Source organism: Panthera pardus, unplaced genomic scaffold, assembly GCF_024362965.1.
Source record: "Panthera pardus isolate Hobbes unplaced genomic scaffold, ASM2436296v1 HiC_scaffold_13, whole genome shotgun sequence".
Taxonomy (NCBI): domain Eukaryota; kingdom Metazoa; phylum Chordata; class Mammalia; order Carnivora; family Felidae; genus Panthera; species Panthera pardus.
The window spans coordinates 84044518-84064224 of record NW_026526688.1 but is presented as its reverse complement, the minus strand read 5'-3'; the positions used below and the strand labels follow the sequence as shown (position 1 = coordinate 84064224).

General features: G+C 34.7%; 1 protein-coding gene across 1 annotated transcript in view; it reads right to left on the bottom strand.

The window, feature by feature from the left end:
• INPP4B (inositol polyphosphate-4-phosphatase type II B) overlaps positions 1 to 19707 on the bottom strand; it is a 758464-nt gene that overhangs the window by 349585 nt on the left and 389172 nt on the right. Inside the window, 2 exon segments of the mRNA XM_019420351.2 lie at positions 13649 to 13693; positions 15896 to 16103. Of these exon segments, the coding sequence (XP_019275896.2) occupies positions 13649 to 13693; positions 15896 to 15986 (136 nt within the window). The 5' untranslated portion in view covers positions 15987 to 16103.

Genomic DNA, 19707 nt, shown 5'->3' with positions numbered 1-19707 from the left:
GCACCATTCTTAGTGCTTTAAGTAACTACCTCAGCTTAATCCACAAAACTCCCCAATAAAATTTAATTGTTCAGAGTTACACAGGTTGCCAGTAGAAGAATCAGGATTCAAACACTCTCAGGATGGCAGCCCAGCCCAGGCTCTCAAACACTGTCCTTGTATTACATTCTCTCAGGGTTACATGGTATAGGCTGAAATGTAAGTTCAAATCTCTGGACCCATTCCAGTCCATTTCTACTATTCTAGCTGTCTGTTACACTTTCTGTTATTTGTTTACATATGCTCTTAAGAGCATATCTATAAGAAGATTGCTTTCTTGGGGACACGTAGGTGGCTCAACTGGTGAAGCATCTGACTCTTGATCTTGGCTCAGGTCATGATCTCATGGTTTGAGCCCCACCTCAGGCTCTGCACAGACAGCACCGATCCTGCTTGGGATTCTCTCTCCCTCTCTCTCTGCCCCTCCGTTGTCGCTCACTTGCGTATTCTCTCTCTCTCTCTCTCTCTCTCTCTCTCTCTCAAAATAAATACGTAAGCTTTAAGAAGATTGCTTGTTTTATGATGCTGTCATAATACCAGAATCATGAAGTGTGTTTGTGAAGAATTTTAGACATAAAATTCTAAACAGGTAAGCAATCACCAGCTATACAGTCTAGTTACAAAATGTCCTTGTTCAGCTCAGCCTATGACTGATTCCTCCTCTCAGTTCTTTCTAGAAGAACTCCAAGGGCAGTAAGGCTCTACCCTTCTTAATATATAATTTTCTTATAACAAAATATCAATGTTTAAATAATTGTATTTATTGAGAATTTTAAAATGAATTTCTTTCTACAAATAATTGTGTCAGCAATAATTACAAAACATTTCAAGGGCATATCTAAATATATACATCTATTTTATGAAGAAATATGAGAGGAAAAAAGCAATGGCATCCATGCATGCATTCAACTCATGGATATTTATTAAGTGTCTAAATGTGCCCAGCATGATTCTAGGTGACAGTTTCACAGCAGTGAACAAGAAGTTCCCTATTTTATGGAGCTTGTATGCTAGTGGGACATGAAGTTTAAAATAATAATTTAGTCACAATTTTAAACAGGGTGTTAAATTGAATGTTGAGGAGTGGGGGTGTGGGTCACAAAAAGTTTCTCTGATGAGGTGACATTTGAGCTGAGCTAAAACATACCAAGGAGCCAGTTTAGGGGAACAACAAATGCAAAGATCCAGATATTTGGCTTATTTGAGAAGCAAAAAGAAGACCAAAGCTGATGAAGAATGAGCTAGGGGATAAGCTTATGTCTGGTGAGAATGGCCCACTTCTCAAGATCCTTGTAGAATGTGGTAAGATATTTCAATTTTATTCTAAGTGAAATGGAAGCTATTGGAGGATTTTAACTAGGAAAGTGAAGAAATCACATTGATATTTTTAAAAGATTAATCTGGCTCTTCTATCTGGAGGTGACTATGCAGGGGCAAGAGCAGATGCCAGGTTCCCATAAAGAGTCCTCTAACTGGCCCCGATGAGAGCTGATAACTGCTTAGAATTGAATAACAGGAGGGGCAAAGGATGGGGTTGGTCAAATTCAGAAAATATTTTAAACGTAGGAATTATAGGCCTTGATGATGGATCTAAAGTGAGGTTAGAGAAAAAGGGAATTAAAAAAAAGTGATATTTGGGGATTTGTATAACTGTATGGATGGTGATATTTTTTGTGGAGATTGGCATCATGGAGGAATAAAATACCTCCTCGATGAGCAAGTGGAGATATCTCCTAGCCAGTTGAACATGGGAGTAGGGAGCTCCATGGAAAAGTGAAAGCAAGAGTTACAGGTTTTGAAAAGAAAAACCCACAAATGTTGTTTAAAGCCGTGGACTTTCAAGTTGCTAAGAGTGATGACACATTTAAGTTTTGTGAATATTGGGGATAAAACTGATATCTTGAATTTGGACAAGTTTTGACCTGGGGATACTTGTTTTGCTTAAATTGACTTCTGAGACCTCACCACGATAGATAACACCCAAGAATAATCTCTTGTCCTTGATAAAGTAAAAGTAATACGGGAATAAGTGCCAGAGCACTTGAAAAGCTTTGGGCTTTCTCATACTAGGTGTATGACCGTAGGCAAGTCACTTAATGCCTCTGAGAGTCGGTTTCTTCCATTGTAAAATGGGCATAGCACCACCTTTGCCAACTTCAAAAGGTCAAAGCCCAAGTTAGAAGCATTTTGGAAAAGACTGTTTTGTACAGTGGAAACACGAGGGACTTCTCTTTAATACTGATTTCCACTCTACTAGGTCTCTTTTCTTCCCCATGGCACGGCTCCCAGGTGGCCTAGGATACTTTTGGATACCATCTGCTCGACAAGAAGGCTGCCTGATAAATTTCAGCCCCAAAGACAGCAGCATCAGGGGATCTTGCTCCCTCACAACCTCAGAGGCTTTCAACTTGATGCAAAGCAAAACCACCTAATGAACAAAGCCCTTAGGTAGTCCTGATTCCCCAATTACCCATAAGTAGCAACAGATGCTGCAAAGGTATACCTGTTCCTGTGACCAGCCGCTGTCAGTAATTAGACAATGGAGGGAAGTAAGCAATTAGGTAAATCACACAGAAAGAGTAATAAACTAGACGAGGTATGTTGCTCATGGAAAAAAGACACAAATAAAGAAGGTAGAAAGTAAATTTTAAAAAAAACCTCTAATTTAACAAATAATTTGCAAAACCTATGTGGAACAATCTGATTTGGCCTATGAAGTTCACCTGGTTAAAGATCTCCTTTAACTGAAGCTCCCATGGAATATTGTTCAGAAAGAAATGTGACAAGAATAGATCTACTTTATCAAAACACAATCCAGTTAAATGATACGGTTGCAGCAGATAGGAAGTGGGAAGAGAAGTTTGATTTCTCATTTATTAGTGATGTTACACATCTCAACTTCCTCAAGAGCACCAAACTAGAATCTACACCGGTGTCAGTAAGAACAGGCTACCGTCCAACTGCAGCACACATTAAATCTTGAGACTCTAGAAACCACTACTCACACAACAGCCTGTTAAGAAGCTCTGATTGGTTCATTTTCTCTCTTCTTTCAGTGAAATCTCTAATTATTTCAGCAGTACAAAAACATAATGCAGATCTTAGATTACCTTTTATTGTTTTCTCTTTCCCACTCCTGCACTTTTAATAATCAACCACAAAGAACATGGCCTTTGGAGTTACAATCTATACTCCTCCACTTCCTAGCCTTATGCCCTTGGGCAAGTGACTGAATCCATCTCTGAAACATGAATAGTGGGAAGCACCTAATAGGTCAGTTGTAGAATCAAAGATAAAAAAAAAAGAAAAGTGTGCAGGGGCGCCTGGGTGGCTCAGTCGGTTAAGTATCCTACTTCAGCTCAGGTCATGATCTTGTGGTTCGAGGGTTCGAGCCCTGCATCGGGGTTTGTGCCCACAGCTCTGAGCCTGGAGCCTGCTTAAGATTCTGTGTCTCCTTGTCTCTCTGCTCCTCCCCTGCTCGTGCTTGTGTGTCTCTCTCTCAAAAATAAATAAACATCAAAAAAAAATTTTTTTAAAGTGTGCAGCCTACTACCTGGCACCTAGAAGGAGTTCCATAAGTGATAGCAATTATTATGCACAAAAAGACAGTGTTAAGACCTGCTGCTCAAGGAAGAACTTGTTGACTATGAGAAAGTGACTCACCCAAGGATATTTTCAAAATAATACAGCTTAACCACTCAGTAAATGTATGTCAGATACTAGTTTAAGTGCTTTTTGTACATTAATTTATTTAATCCTAACAAGCAACTTATAAGGTAGATACTGATGCCCTTCCATTTTACAGATAAGAAAACAGAGATTCAGAAACACCATGTAATTTTTCTAAGGTCAAGTGGCTAGACGGTAACAAAGATAGGACTCAAATGATTGCAATTGGCTTCTCACTCCCATCTCTTAACTGGTGAGATATTGCCTCCCCACTCAAACTGTAGACTGAAATCTGAGACTGAAATGCAAATCCACTTCTATTAGTTGTCTGTTATTTTTGTTTCTTTGTTTCTGAAAAGGTCTCCTCAAGAGTATTGCTAGTTACCTGATGCTGTCAAAATTGCAATAGCTTGAAGGAAGATGCTCAGGTATGCAAACTCTGCATAGGTAGGCAGTTGTCAGGAGCACAACATGGCTACAGAGTCCACTGTATCCAGCTCAGCATGGTTAAGGCTTCTTTGAGTTTCATCTAACATAGCCCTAAAGCCAGTAAGGCTCAATTGTTGCTGATACCCAAATGCAATTTGCTAGCATTAGACAATGTTTAAAAACTTGTGTTCATCTGGAATTTTAAAATAAGCTCCAAATATATGTGCAATGATTGTAAAATACTGCAAGAGAATTTCTAGAGCCTTAATTTATTTTTGATGTGGGATTATAAGTAATAAAGAGGGATATGTAAATGAGCATTAAGCACATCACCTTGGAAAATGAGCTCTAGGATTTTGTTTCATGAAATTTGCTACTCATTTGCTTGAATTGTCTCTTGTGTTCCTTCTAAACCAACTGAAATCCCTCTCATCTTTTCAGGTCTGGTCCAAATGCCATTTCCTTTGAGGTGTTGTTTCTGATGCCATAATTATATTTAATTACTGTTTGCTTAGTATTTCCATAGTTGTTGGTGTGTGCCTTTATTTTGCCCTTATCATAGTCTGCCTGGCATTAGAGTTGTTTGTCTTCACCACCTCCTAGAAATTTTTGGGAAGCAGGAATCAATAAAAAGGGGATATACCCTGATGATTAAAAGCAGGGGCTTCAGAATCAGACAAAACTCAATTTGGATCCTGACACTGTCACTCAATTTCCATAAGATCTTTGGGAAGTTGACCATTGGGAATTTTTGATGTTTTATCTCTTAAGTGAACATAATGGGAGAGCATGCTCTGCACTCAGACTCCTGGGTTCAAATCTTGGGCCCATACTTTACCTGTTCATGTCTAAGTTTCTTTTCCTGTAAAACAATATGACTAACTAATAAGGGAGCAATTATTCCACAGTTAAGTTGTGAAAATGAGGGTGCCTGGGTGGCTCAGTCAGTTGAGTATCCAACTCATGATTTTGGCTCAAGTCATAATCTTATGGTTCGTGAGATCGAACCACACATCCATCGGCTCTGAGCTGACAGCTCAGAGCCTGCTTGGGATTCTCTCTCTCCCTCTTTCTCTGCACCTACACTGCTTACTCTCACTCTGTCTCTCAAAATAAACAAATAAACATTTTAAATAAATAAATGAATTGTGAAATGGAAAGTAATTAATTTATGTAAATGACTTATGAGGAAGAATGGTTAACAGATAAGCACTCAATAAATGTTTGTTGTTTTTAGTGTTACCTTGTAGAGTTGTGGTGAGGAAAACATGGCATTCTGTTTGTAAAGAGGTAAGTACCATTTCATAGTATCTTAAATATCATGGATTCTCAAAGAATGGTATCTACCACTGTGCTATTTCTGTAATCCCAGCACTTTGCACAATGCCTTGTCTTTAGAAGGTACCCCCCCAAATTATTGTTGAGTGGAAAGCAATGTTTTTTAAGGGAAATATCACATTGTAAGAATCAAGATAGTGGTGATCTGTGTTTAATGAAGCAACAAAAAAGGATGAGCAGAGACCTGATCTAATTCTTAGCAGGTGCTTCTTTTTTTGCTTCAAGATGATCTTACAGCTTATAGGAAGTAATATTTTTATCAACAGATTAAATACAAAAAATATACCTCTGTGCTTGGTATTCCCTTTAGCTGGAGCAGCATACCACGTAGAGGGTAAAAAGATACTAAAGAAGATAGTCTAAAACCTTCCATTTTTCCACTGGAGCTTTAAAGAAAAAAAGTCAGAGCTTTATAATCATTTATAGAACAAAGACCAGCAGGAATGTAGAAGTGTAAACACAGAAAGGAGCTAGCAAGTTTAGCCTCCTAAGGTTTTTTTTTTTTTTTCTTTTAGAGAAACATACGAAACAATTCCTGATTTACAGCAATTCATAAAGTATGAATGGACCTGACGTGCAGGTTAATGAAGGCCCTAGCAAGCTATAAAAGCTGTGTCTATAAAGAAATGAGACTGTTTTTTATGCAGCTTGTCAGTCTGAGCACATTTTAATACACATTTCAAATTCTGAACACAGAAAACTGATCACATAATTTACACGACTTTGTGTTTTTTGCTTGCTGTTTGTTTTTTTTGTTTGTTTTGTTTTTTTTTTTTTTTGTTTTTGCTAACCAGGCTATTAGAAATATAGTGGCTCTGAGTGTTGTATATAAGTGACAAATCACTGAATCCTACTACTGAAATCAATCACGCACTGTATGTTAACTAAATAAAATTTAAATACAATTTTAAAAAAGATAAAATACAACCATAAAAAAAGATATATAATTACTTTATATATAAAATCCAAAATCTGTACACATAACCTAATATATGATCCAATAGAAGAACAAAGTATTTAGATTCATCACCTTCCTGGACAAAGCCTTAGCAACAAAATAGGATAACCTCTTTTTGAAAGCCACTCTGATATTTGAAGTAACCTACCTAAGGACATCTTGTCACTTTGCCATAATATAATGTTGTCATAAAATTGAATTTTAATTACTGAATTCTAGAATGGTACACCTCACTTACCTAGTATAGTGGGTTGCATATGCACAAGACTGTTTTTATTTTAATATATTTTAATAAATTATTTTAATTTATTTTAAATTTATTTTAAATTTATATTTTTTAATAAAAAATTTTATTTTCCTGTCACCATAGAAAAAATAGTCTCTACAAGTGGTAAACTTCAATTTCTCTATTTAGTCACATTATGTATGGCAGAACTGGCATGGCTTCCAGAGTGAATGTGAAGTTAAAACACTTGGAATCATTGAGTTTTCTATACATACAACTATTCCAAAGGACCAAGAAATAGAGGAATGGAGAACCCAATTTGAGAACACATTTTCCACTTTCTCTTCCAGGAAGACAAGATGGCTGGCCTTTCTATATGTAGCTTGGTATCTAATGATAAATGAGTATTTATTATGTGCTTTGGTATGTGTGTGTTTTCTGGAGTTGAAGTCTTTATCTTATTCCAAGCACCAAGTGTATGCTTATGATGCTCTCCTGGTCTAGAATGTGATTCCCCTTTCCTCTTCCTATTTTTAATCCTACAGTCTTCCTTCAAAAATTGACTTTATTTAGTTTTCCTTGCAAAGTCTTTTTTGACTACTCCTCTCTGCACTCATTTGATTCTTTACACAATCTTTTATATATTCTTAGAGATCCTAAAAAATCACTGAGCTTTAATTTTTTTGATGTTTATCTTATTTTTTAGAGAGAGAGAGAGAGAGAAAGAGAAAGACAGAGTGTGAGTGGGGAAGAGGTAGAGAGGAATAGAGAGACACAGATATGAAGCAAGCTCCAGGCTCTGAACTGTCAGTGCAGAGCCTGACGTGGAGCTTGAACTCATGGACCACAAGATCATGACCTGAGCAGAAGCCAGATGCTTAACCAACTGAGCCACCCAGGTGCCCCCAAAATTGCTAAGGTTTTAAAGGTCTTTTAATGATTTCAGGAGTCTTAGTTTGACCTAATTATACTATGAGCTAATTGAAAGCAAAGAACAGATTTTTACCACTTCAGATATGCCCCTTTTCTTGTTTAGCTTATTCAGGTTATTCATTTTAAAAAATGACACCACCTGATTGTGCCACTTATATGAGCACATTGCAGAGATTTGGAAAGCTGTAAGAAAGTATAACAAAGGAAGTAAAATCCTACTAATATGTCATAACCATGATTAAAGATACTCATACTTATTCTTCCAATCTTATTCTTTCATACATACAAAGAGAGTTAAATAAGTAAGGGTCATGTTGTATATGTAGTTTGTTATTCTGTTTTGGCAACATTTATATTCCCTTGTTTGATGAAATATCCTTTTAACAGATGATTTTTTATGACTGTATAGTATTCCATCTTAAGACTATATGTTTTACTATAAAAATTAAACAACACATGCTGATCGACTCTGCATTGAGAATAAAATACAATGGTCTGCACTTTCCTTCATCCATCCTGAATTTGAGGTATTAGGATAAAAGTCAAGAAATGAGATGATAAAATGGACATAAAAAGAGTTAACTGTCTGAAAATGTATTATGATATATGACTACATTGCAGAGATAACAGATGTATTTCTACATTGCCTATTACTGATTTTTATTTATGCTAATTTTCATTATATTACCATAGAAGTTATAGCAGTTGCTATAAGACTTCTCAATTTTAGAGAAAACTAAAAAATAAAGTAAGGCTATGTTAAATAATTTGATCCTTGGATTCGTCTTATTTTATACACTAATAAAACCTACATGGGAAGAGTTGATACATTTTCTTTCAAGAGGGAAAAGTCTCTGGAAAAAAAATTATCCCATAATTTTATATATAGATTCTTAAAAGATAAAACAGCTTCACAAAAGGCAAAGGATTAACAATCTGTTAGCTTTGAATCCTATCTCTCTCTGTCTCTTGCTCACTAGAGGCTCAACCCAATCATGAGGGCTGATCCTATTACCCAGGGGTTATGGAGTAAGAGACACTAGAAGAGGCTATGGGACCAGGATGAGTATTTCTTCTGTCTCACAATTGTCATACTCTGACCCTAGCATTCTGGTCATCTAACAGGTGGTCGTCAGTATTCTGCCATTGCTGCTGAGGCTTTGTTTACTGCAAGACCAGATCAGCTCATAACTTGGTTTCATTCCTGATCAAACCAGCAACCCAACTCACTACACTTGAAACCCAGTATTCCCATTCTTATGACCCTTTACCTGCTGCATAAATATTTACTATAGCCAGGGTCTCCTGCTCAGAAAGTTACCTGGATCTTATATTCAGTATAGACACTTTCCAAACAAGTACCCACATCCCAAATCCCTTTGGATACACAGAATCCTTCTTTGACTTTTATATCTAAAATAGTCCCTCCATTCCGCAAGTCAATTACCTCTCCCCCAGACATATTCTATATAGTTGTTCTATTTACTGTATACATAGAACTTAACACTACCTGAAATTATTTACTTACAAGTTTGCTATGCTCCCAATACAAAATGGATGAAAGAATGATTTGTATTGTTAGAGCTTTCACTCCAGCATCCGTATCTTTACATTCCTATCATAATTGACACCGAGGTTGTTGCCATGCCTAAAACGTGTCTTTCGATGTGCCCTATATCTGGTCATTGGCCTCCATTAGGTATCAGGCACCAAGGTATAAATTATTTTAAGAATATAACTTCACAGTGTCAAATAAAGAAGGAGTACATGCACACACACACGTGCCATCTCATGCCATTAATATATATTAATGTATATCAAAATATGTAGTATAAATTAGTGCCTATTGTTTTGGATTTATGATATGTAGTATCCACATAAAAATATGAAAACATACTCATAAGTATTCTATTGACTTTGGATCTAGTAAATGAAAATATATAAACATTACGAGCATAATTAAGAGCACAAACTTAATAAATAGTTAATAGAAAGTTCCTTTATGTTTCAGGCAAGATTAGTCTTCTCTCTATATTTTCCACAATGGTTTCAAAAGAAATGCACCCAGATTTTAAGAAATGATCTCTCTCATGGGGCGCCTGGGTGGCTCAGTCGGTTAAGCGGCTGACTTTGGCTCAGGTCATGATCTCCCGGTCCTTGAGTTCGAGCCCCACATCGGGCTCTGTGCTGACAGCTCAGAGCCTGGAGCCTGTTTCAGATTCTGTGTCTCCCTCTCTCTGACCCTCCCCCGTTCATGCTTTGTCTCTCTCTGTCTCAAAAATAAATAAACATTAAAAAAAATATTAAAAAAAGAAATGATCTCTCTTCTTAAATGCTAACCTAAGCACAAAAATAAAAATAAAAATTTGTTTAAAAATTAAAATTATTAAACTTTAAGAAAATCTTTATTCTCTTCAGTTTTTCATTATTTCTCTTTGTGGAAATAAAAAGGAATCAAGACACTTAAAAGAAACAATGATAAAAACACGGATGCAGACTTTCAGTTGTAAGGGATGAGTTATATAATTTAGATTCAATAAACCAGTAGAAGTATAGTTGGTAATGGTCTTGAGATACTCATTTTTCAGTAAATGCTGATCTTGTGCTATCAAGACATTTTTAACCAATTAGTTTGCTCAATTGACTAAGAATCTCCTACCTCATTTACTTGAATAAAGATGTAGAGAACTTCAGCAAGATATAATGATTTCATAATGGCGTACAGACAAGGCAGAAACAATCCTTAATGGAAAATAACTTATACAAAGCATTATGACACCTAGCAAAATTAGTATAGCTATTTCCCCAATTTAAAGGCAAGGCTATTGGAATTTTCAATTTATTTGAATACTTTAGTAAAGAATCAGGAATCAAATATCAAAAATTTCATTGAAAAATTAGGTGGAAAAAAAGCCTCTTGCTTTATTTCTTTTTTTTTTTAAAGAATGTTTTTTGTATTAAAATGCGTTGCTTTTTTATTAAATAAATATGCATTCTTAAATAATGATAAAAATATTTAGGAAATGATTATTCTTTCATTATTAATTATGAAGTTAACTAGTTAGCAGATGAAGTGTTAAAGAATTTGTGGGATTTAAAAAAACTAAAAAAAAAAAAAAAAAGCCAAAATATATAGTAAAGCCTATACGGATTTAATTATAATGTCCTTGAAAGAGTAGTTTTTAAAAGTGTTTTTTTTCTTTTTTCTTTTTTTTTTTTAAATAGTACAATTGAGGGCTTTCATGTGCTCAAAAGCATAACAAATAGTTTGGGGAATATATCTTCTAGGATCAACAACACAATTTCCTGAAGACTCTCAATAACCTTATTTACTTGTAAGGCATTTTTTTGCCACATGATAAAATCAAATGATCTGTTGTTAAGAATTCTAGTGTGTCTTTTAAGTAAATATGAAAAAATAAAATTGAAGTTTTTTTTAGTGGGAGGAATATTATTATGAATAAATTCTCACAGCTGCTCATCTCTTAGATCTATGATACAAAGACAGAAAAATAGGTGACAACAGCATTGCTACTGAATTTGGGCTTTCAAAACAAAAAAAATATACCGAGGTCTTTGAACAAGACAGATAACTTTATTTGAAATAGAAGAGACATATTTGGCCCAGGCATCCTGTCTCTTGAAACTTGGTCTCCATGTTTGACTAACAGCCTCTCCTACAATTGTCTCTGCCTCCTTCAGATTTCACAAGATGAAAATAAGAAGGATTTATCTGTATCTTTAAATACACTAAATTAGGGGTGCCTGGGCAGCTCAGTCGGTGAAGCTTCCAACTTCAGCTCCAACTTGCTGTTTGTGGGTTCAAACCCCACATTGGGCTCTGAGCTGAAACTGCAGAGCCTGCTTGGAATTGTCTCTCTCACCTTTTCTCTCTCTGCCCCTCCCCCACTTCTGTGCACACACTCTCTCCCCAAAAAATAAATAAACAAATAAAAGTAATGGCCTCAACATTACTTCTAAAAATAATAATCAAGAAATAAATACATTAAGTTATTTTCTAACACATCTTAACTCTTTGAAATCCTACTAAAAAAAGTTAAAAAAATGAATTTCTTCTCTTAAAAATGAAAGATGAATAGATAAAGGCTCAAGTAGCAAGAGTTACAGTGAGTCAAGAGGTACCTAGGCTTATTTTGCTACTCAGCTCCTTTTCCGATACAAGTTCTTTCTATATCTGACACTATCTGAGAACTCTCTAGAAAAAAGAAAAAAAAAAAGTATAACTTTTTGGGTGTTACCACAGAAGTTTCTTGAGTTTTCACATTTCTGTTTCTCAATACCTGGGAAAATAAAAAACTAGAATCCTTAACTTACAGCACCTTTTAGCTACATTTGTAACAAAAATGAAATGTTTAAGAAATGAATTATACCAAAATCCAGAACACTGACAATACTAAATGCTTGTGAGGATGAGGAGTAACAGAAACACTTAGGCATTGTTGGCAGGAATGCACAATAATATAGCCACTTTGCAAGACAGTTTGGCAATTTCTTATAAAACTAAACATACTCTTGCCAAATAACAATATGTTCCCTCCTATTTACCCAAAGGCATTGAAAACTTACGTCCTCATAAAAACTTGCATACAGCTTTATCCATAATTGTCAAAACTTGGAAGTGACCAAGAAATCCCTTAGTAAGTGAGTGGACATATGAACTGTGGTATATCCAAACATTGGAATGATATTTACTGCTAAAAAATGAGCTATTAAGCCATGAAAAGACCTAGAGGGAACTTAAATGAATATTACTAAGTGAAAGAAGCTAGTATGAAAGGGTTACATACTGCATGATTCTAACTACATGACATTCTGGAAAAGATAAAACTAGGGAGACAGTAAAAAAATATCAGTAGTTGCCGCAGGTTAGGTGAGAGAGGGATGAATAGACTGAGCACACAGGATTTTTAGGGTAATGAAGATATTCTGTTTGATACTTTAATGATCGATATATGTCATTATATATTATTCAAACGCATAGAATATAACAAAACCCAGAATGAACCCAAATGTAAACTATGGACTTAGAGTGGTAACGATTTATCAGTGTAAGTTCAACAATTGTAATAAATGTAAAATCTCTGTAGTTTCTGTTCAATTTTGCTGTGAACCTAAAAATGCTCTAAAAATAAGCTCTATTAAAGAGAAAAACAAACAAAATTAAATATATATATTTTTATATATTTTATAAATATATTTATATATTATATATTTTTATATATATTATAAATATATAAATTATTATTATATATTTATTTATATATTATATATTTATAATATATATTTAATATACATTAATATATTTTATATATATTATAAATATATATATATACACACACATACACACACAATGTTATCTCAGTAAGTTATACTTCAAAATGTAATGTTTTGAGCAAAGGATATAAATTTGAAACCTATTTCATTAATGAAAATATATAATCCTGGAATAATTGAGACTTCACTAAAAACTACTATAGATAATAAATGTGTATATTTCAATTTTTCCATACATTTATAAAACATGTATATTAATAAAGGTTTACCTATCTTGTCTCTGTATATGAAATTGAACACATGTATGTGTGATTCTATAAAACCTCATCACAAATACAATGTAAAGATATCAGTGAGCTTACAAAATATTTCAGAACCATAAGCTCAGATTCTTTACTTATAAATTGGGGAAAGTAACACCATATAGAATGAACTCCCCCCCCCCCAGCTTTGTTATTACTTTTTAAACTGAAGTACAACAAAAACAACTTGTATTAGTTTCACGTGTAGAATATAATAATTCAACAATTTCATAGCATTTCTCAGTGCCCATCATGATAACTGTACTTTTAATCTCCTTTACCTATTTCACCCATCCTGCCATCTACCTCAAAGTAACACCTTAAAGAGTGAAATTTCTTTTATAGAACAATGTTTGTAAAAGTTTGTAAATTATATAATGATATAAGCAACCTAAGGCTGTATGCTATATATGCAATTACTATTATATTTATCAGTATAAGTAAGATAGAATTCCTTACCAAGGATGAATTCCAACTGTGGTTCATTTGGAGTCTTCTGAATACCTAACAATAATGGGTAAGAATTCAGATTAAAGATATTTAACTCATTATCAAAGATATATAAATACATATTACAGTGCTTCACCCTACCCAGGATGTATAAATATATTATTTGGCAGAACAAATTAACTCAGTTAATTGTCCAGACTGATAAGCCATCAGTTCTCAGGGCAGGACATAATATTTGTAGCAGAACTAAATGTGACTAAAGACTTGACTGATCTCCTTAGCTCTAAGGCTCTAAAGAAACTCAAAAAATATTGTTTTTGTAAGCTTTGCAATTTAAAATGTATTTTTTCATTGTTAGTTTCTTTTAGATGAATGTAGACAGAGGCAAAACTTTCAAAAAAGATGACCTCACCCAAGTACTCTCCTATATAGATTTTTCTTTCAAACCATTCCAGCCTGCTGTAAAGAGTAAGTTATTAATTAAAGAGATATCTCTTGTAAGGTTATGAAGGACATTATGGTGGTGGTTATTCTGTCAACTTATAGATAGCTCAAATCAATGTCCTGATAAATGTTTCTATTCCTTTTTATGATTTTTAAGAAATCTAACAACATGGCTTAGAATGAAGTGGAGGGAATGTCTGAGAACAAAAGTAAGGAAATGGGAACATGTAAGGGTTAGAAGGCAGCGAGATCCGACTGGAAGGTGATAATGTGGTATAATGTGATAACATGGATACCCGACGACCACGCACAGCTTGGGTCTTTTTAAAAAAGACTGGATGAGGACTTGGATACCACTTATTACAACTCATGGGTTGCCAAAGAAGTGAAACTAAAATTAATGAAAAAGTAAACTATTTGGTAATAAATGTAAGAATCATTTTCTTATTTATTTCTAAATCTAAATAAATGTAAAATCATTTTCTTATTTATTTCTACTGGTGCATTTACCAAATACAATTTAAATTTAATAATATTGGATCACTAATATATTGTTAGTACCATTTCTTTGTATAAAATCTATTTGTTTTTTATTTACAGGGTTAACTTTTTTCTTCTTTCTTTTTGCTTAGTAGCCATTTATTTTTTCTCCTGTTGACATTTCACAATACTATGATTAAAAATATCAGACTTTCCAGAGGGATGAGACTTGTAATCATTGGGTAGATCTCTGTTCATTTCAAATAATATAGATTTTTTTAAAGACTATTAGTAACTGCTGTAAGCTTTGACAAACAAATTTCTAGAAAACATATTCAACCAATACTGTTTTCTTTAGATTATTTTTTATGTTTTTAAATGTTTATTATTCATTTTTGAGAGAAAGCATGTATGCACACACGTGCACCAGTGGGGGAGGAGCAGAGAAAGAGAGGGAAAGAGAGAACCCCAGGCTGGCTTCACTCTGTCAGCACGGAGCCCAATGTGGAGATCAAACATATGAAACTTGAGATCATGACCTCAGCCAAAAATCAAGAGTTGGACGCTTAACTGACTGAGACACCCAAGCTACCCTTTAAAGTTTATTTTTATGGTGTAAATTAAATACTCTCATTTAATTTGACATATATTTGAAAGCGATAAATAAATGGCCAACAGGACTCTTGAAAAGAAAAGGCACAATTCATGCTAAACAATAAAACCTAAACTCTACAATTTGAAGCATAATAGAAAACATACAATTCTTCCAATGATTTTAATGACTTGAGTAGCACAAATAACAACTGTAATGTCTAAATGCAAATCTTGGCCACATCTCCATATTTGCTCTATTTATGTGACTTAGTGTTCTTGAGTATAGCAGTGACAATCTACCTGTCTAGGGTAACCATTATGCTTTCAACTTAAATGACTTTGATTTTAAAGAGAACATTTCTATATTCTAAAAAATAATTCCACATGAGATTACATAAATGCTAAAGAGGAGGTGTACTTAAAAAGTATTTATTAGTGTCTTAAAAAAGTATTTATTAATGTCTTAATATACATTCAAGAACTTTGATTCTACTATTTGATATTTCATAGACTATATTTCATAGTCCATTTCATAGACTATCATCTGTCTCACTCAAGGTAAAGGATCAGAATCACATCACAGACTCACTAGGACAAAATAAATGGTGCAAACAAAAAAATAGTTAATTTCATGCCATTTGTTAGAACCCAGGTTTCTGTGAATACATATGAATGTATGCTTAGTTGACTCAATTTACATTTTCAGAGAATTACAGAGAGGGGAACACATATACTTACTTGTGAACTGGAAGTCCCCAGTATCATTTGCCTGGGGTGTGGGAAGAAAGTGCTGGCCTTCTTCTGATGCCCCTTCCTCTTTGATTTCCATGATCAACCTTCACAGTTGTTTAGTCCTCTAAATTTTCACGTCCAAATGTCACTGCCAGTGATTCCTGGTTTAATATAGATGTATCTTCACACTAAAGGCCTGATATCCTCTGAAATTCTGCATTTAGGAAACAGCAACAGCAAAAATCTTAGTTACTTCAGAGTTCAGTATAAAGCTAAGAATTGAAGGTAGGTAGAAACTACAACTTCCTGCCTATCTCACCTTTATTTTCAAGATCTATCCATCTAATTTATGCCTCATGAACTCTAAGTTAAGTGGGTATTCTCTATGCAATTATTTTATGTTCATAAGAGGGATTTCTAAATCCTGAAATGTGTATTCTTCTCTTCTAGGTCATTCTGTAAAACAGTAGATAGCAATAGGGGCTGCTGCTAACCTAATATGCATCTAATTTAGCAGCAAGAGCATCTTGTCAAGGCATTAGCATGTTTTGCTAAGGTGAATATTACTATCATTCCTTCCATTAGATCTACCCTTTACGCTCATCTCTCCATCCACCCTTGTTAGAACATTATTCATGAGCATGTAAAGACAATTTGGCATGGCACTCTTCTTCCAGTATGAGCCAAGAGCCAACAAGTAGTACAAGGGAGTTTCCAACCTCATCATTACCCATGGAGTCTTGCTTCTCTGCCTGATAAAGTTTTAATGGTTAATGATCAGGGTCTATGGTGAAAAAAATGAATAATAACTCTACAAAGCTAAAGCTCAAAGGGAAATGAAAGTAACAACAAAATCATGAAAATCAGCATGGGGGAAAGAAAACCTTTCCAAGAATTTAATACCCTATTATGCAAATAGCCACAAATAGTTTCAAATTCATTCTGATATTTAGCCTGATATACATGACCAAGAATGAATTAGGCAAAAAAAAATCAATGTTGTTTTAAATCAAGTTACCACCTGAATTAAAATGTATAAAAAATCTTTAAATGTCTGTCCAATGTTGTTTAAAGCGATAGTGACAATCAAGTTTGGTTTAGAATAATGATTTCGTCTCCAACTTCACAAATCCACAGCCTTAGTCTTTGTTGTTTTAACAAAGCAGTTTCATTTGTAATTCAGCTCTGGTTTTTAAAGATCATCTGGTAAAAATTAAATTCTGAAAGCATCTTGAATCTTTAAAAAATATTCTAATAAAGTTGTATATAAGTACGCATTGGTTCCTCAGGATACAACCAGGAATGAAGGCCAGGAGTAAAGGGCAATTGCACTATCAATTAGACCAAATTCTTCAAGTTAAAAATTATATTTTGAATTAAGATAATGCTTTCTATTTTTTTAACTATTTAAATTTAGATGTCTCTTCTGATAAGGACACACATATATTCATTGGACCACATTCTATCATGAACCTATGACAATTTCATTAGCATGAGTGGGGTCATATCTGTGGAAGACTACCATGCATGTGGGACTTGGGTACAAGAACTTTGTTAACTTCACTGTAGTTCTTCACCAAAAACTCAACCTCTAATCTTGATCAGCTGTCGTAAAAATTAAAGAGGAGGCCTAAATAAGCAATACGGATAAATCTTAACAAACTAACAACTCAGCACACTAACAGTGAATAATTAATAAAATAAATGTCAACTCTGAGTGTGGGTGAATGTGTACCTTTGGGTGAGTGGAGAAGACTGAAGAGGCCTATAAATATTACTAATATGGTCCCATTTTAGGCATATCACCCATTCAAAACTTAAAAATAAATTCAATTTCAAGAGAATAAAGTCAAATACATAAGACAAAGATCATATAACAACCTCTTATGACTCTATTCATTTTTATTCTATCTTGTTTCATTTGAGGAGAAATTTCAGATTTGATACCTATTAACAAGGCATATGCCTCAGAAGGAATCAGTTATATTAATAGAAAAGCTCTAGAAAACCACTACATTTTCTAGCTGGTAAATACAGCATTTACCTATGGTTATGGTTAAATATAGTAGTTCCTTTTCTGTGTCTATTGGAAATTTTTTGGTTTGCAGATCATGCACAAGAATAGATTTAAATTTTTACATACCACAAATATATTTTAAAAAGTCAGCTAGAGATACTAAACCTAATTCTCAGAGCAGAAAGAAGCGACATTAAATGTACCTATTGTAAGAGAGTGACATAACTATATTTGATTTTTAGAAAGTTTACTGGGTGTCAAAGTAGAGAACATACTAGAAGTTGACAACTTAATAAAGAAACTAACTTGTTTGGAGGTTATTTTAATATTCAAGGAAAATAAAATAATAAAGAGGATCTAAGTCAAAACAGAAGCAGATGACTAGAGAAGAGAATCTGGATTCCAAAACAAGTTATTAAATGGGGTAAAGGGCCATTTATTAAATGAAGTTACCTAGACTTAATGATGGAATTAGCTGCAATTTAGAATTGAGATAATGAAAGTCAGGAATTTCAGGTGAAAGTCAGTAAATATGGACCACTAAACTATCTGGAATATAAAGAAAGAGGGATTTTAGTCAAGGATGATGAGTTTAGTTCTAACCATGTTGTTTTTGAAATGTCTTCAAATATTCAGAAACAGTTAAACACATGGGTCTAGATTTCAGGAGAGATACTAAGGCTGGAAAAGTATTTTTTTGTAAATCATTGGCTAATGGTTGAAGTCAAAGTCAAACGAAGTCATTGAAACCAAGTACATGTAGTGAAAAAAAAAGGATGACTAAAGACTGAACTGTAAGGCACAAAACCATTCAGGGGAGCAAGAAGAGAATTTAGCTGGTAAAAGCACTGACAGTGATAGGAGGAGCAGCAGAGAAGAACAACTGAGGGAACAATGTCATCACTCTACTTACTGGATGTTTCTCAAGTAAACAAGGTCATTAAGTTAAAAGATGACTTTACAAGGCTGAGTAGCTCCCACCCCTTTCCAACCAGAGAGCCTGTTTGAGAAATTGAGGCTAGCCTCCAGTGGCGCCCTCTCCTTCTGCCAAGGCAAGGGAGCTAAGAGTGTCTTCTGATGACAACTCCTGGGAGCTTTGAAGACTTGTGGTACTCAGCTCAGAGGCAGACAGAGATCACCCCCAGAACAAAGCCAGTACCACCTGTGGAGTGTTCCAGTGCTGCACAGAGACAAGAGGATTAATTCATAGACAAGGCTGAGGGTAGCTCCAGTTCTTCTCCACCAGAAAGCCTGTTTGGGAAACTGAAAGTCCCTCCCCCTACTGCCTAGGCAAGGGAGCTGAGATATACTGAGGAGAGTGTTTTCCAGCTCCATCTCACCTGATGGGTTGGCAACCCCAGGAAACTGAGAGGTGGGCAGGCAAATCTAGTGGCCATGTTTAATCAGGAAACTTAGAGTGGGGGTTGTCTTGAGTTAATACAACAAACAAAAAGCTTTATGGCTAGAGCAGCTTCTCCCACTGCTCCAGGGCAGAGAATATAATTTGTAACCTCCTCACCCCTGAATACAACTTTCATCCTGCCCAACCAAGGAACCTAACCAGAGCATATAGAAAGCTGCACAGCCTATTCAACAGCCCTACATTCGTGGCATTGGCATTTGAACAGAGAGCACAGCCTGTGACTCCCCACATCTGCAGAGCAAAACCAGTTACCTCACCCAACCAGGGAATTCGGTGCACACTCTGGTTTGATTAAAGTCACCAAATAACAAACTGTACAGGTCCTGAGTCCCATCCTACTGCTCTGCAAGGACAGGGAAATTAATTCATAGCTCTATT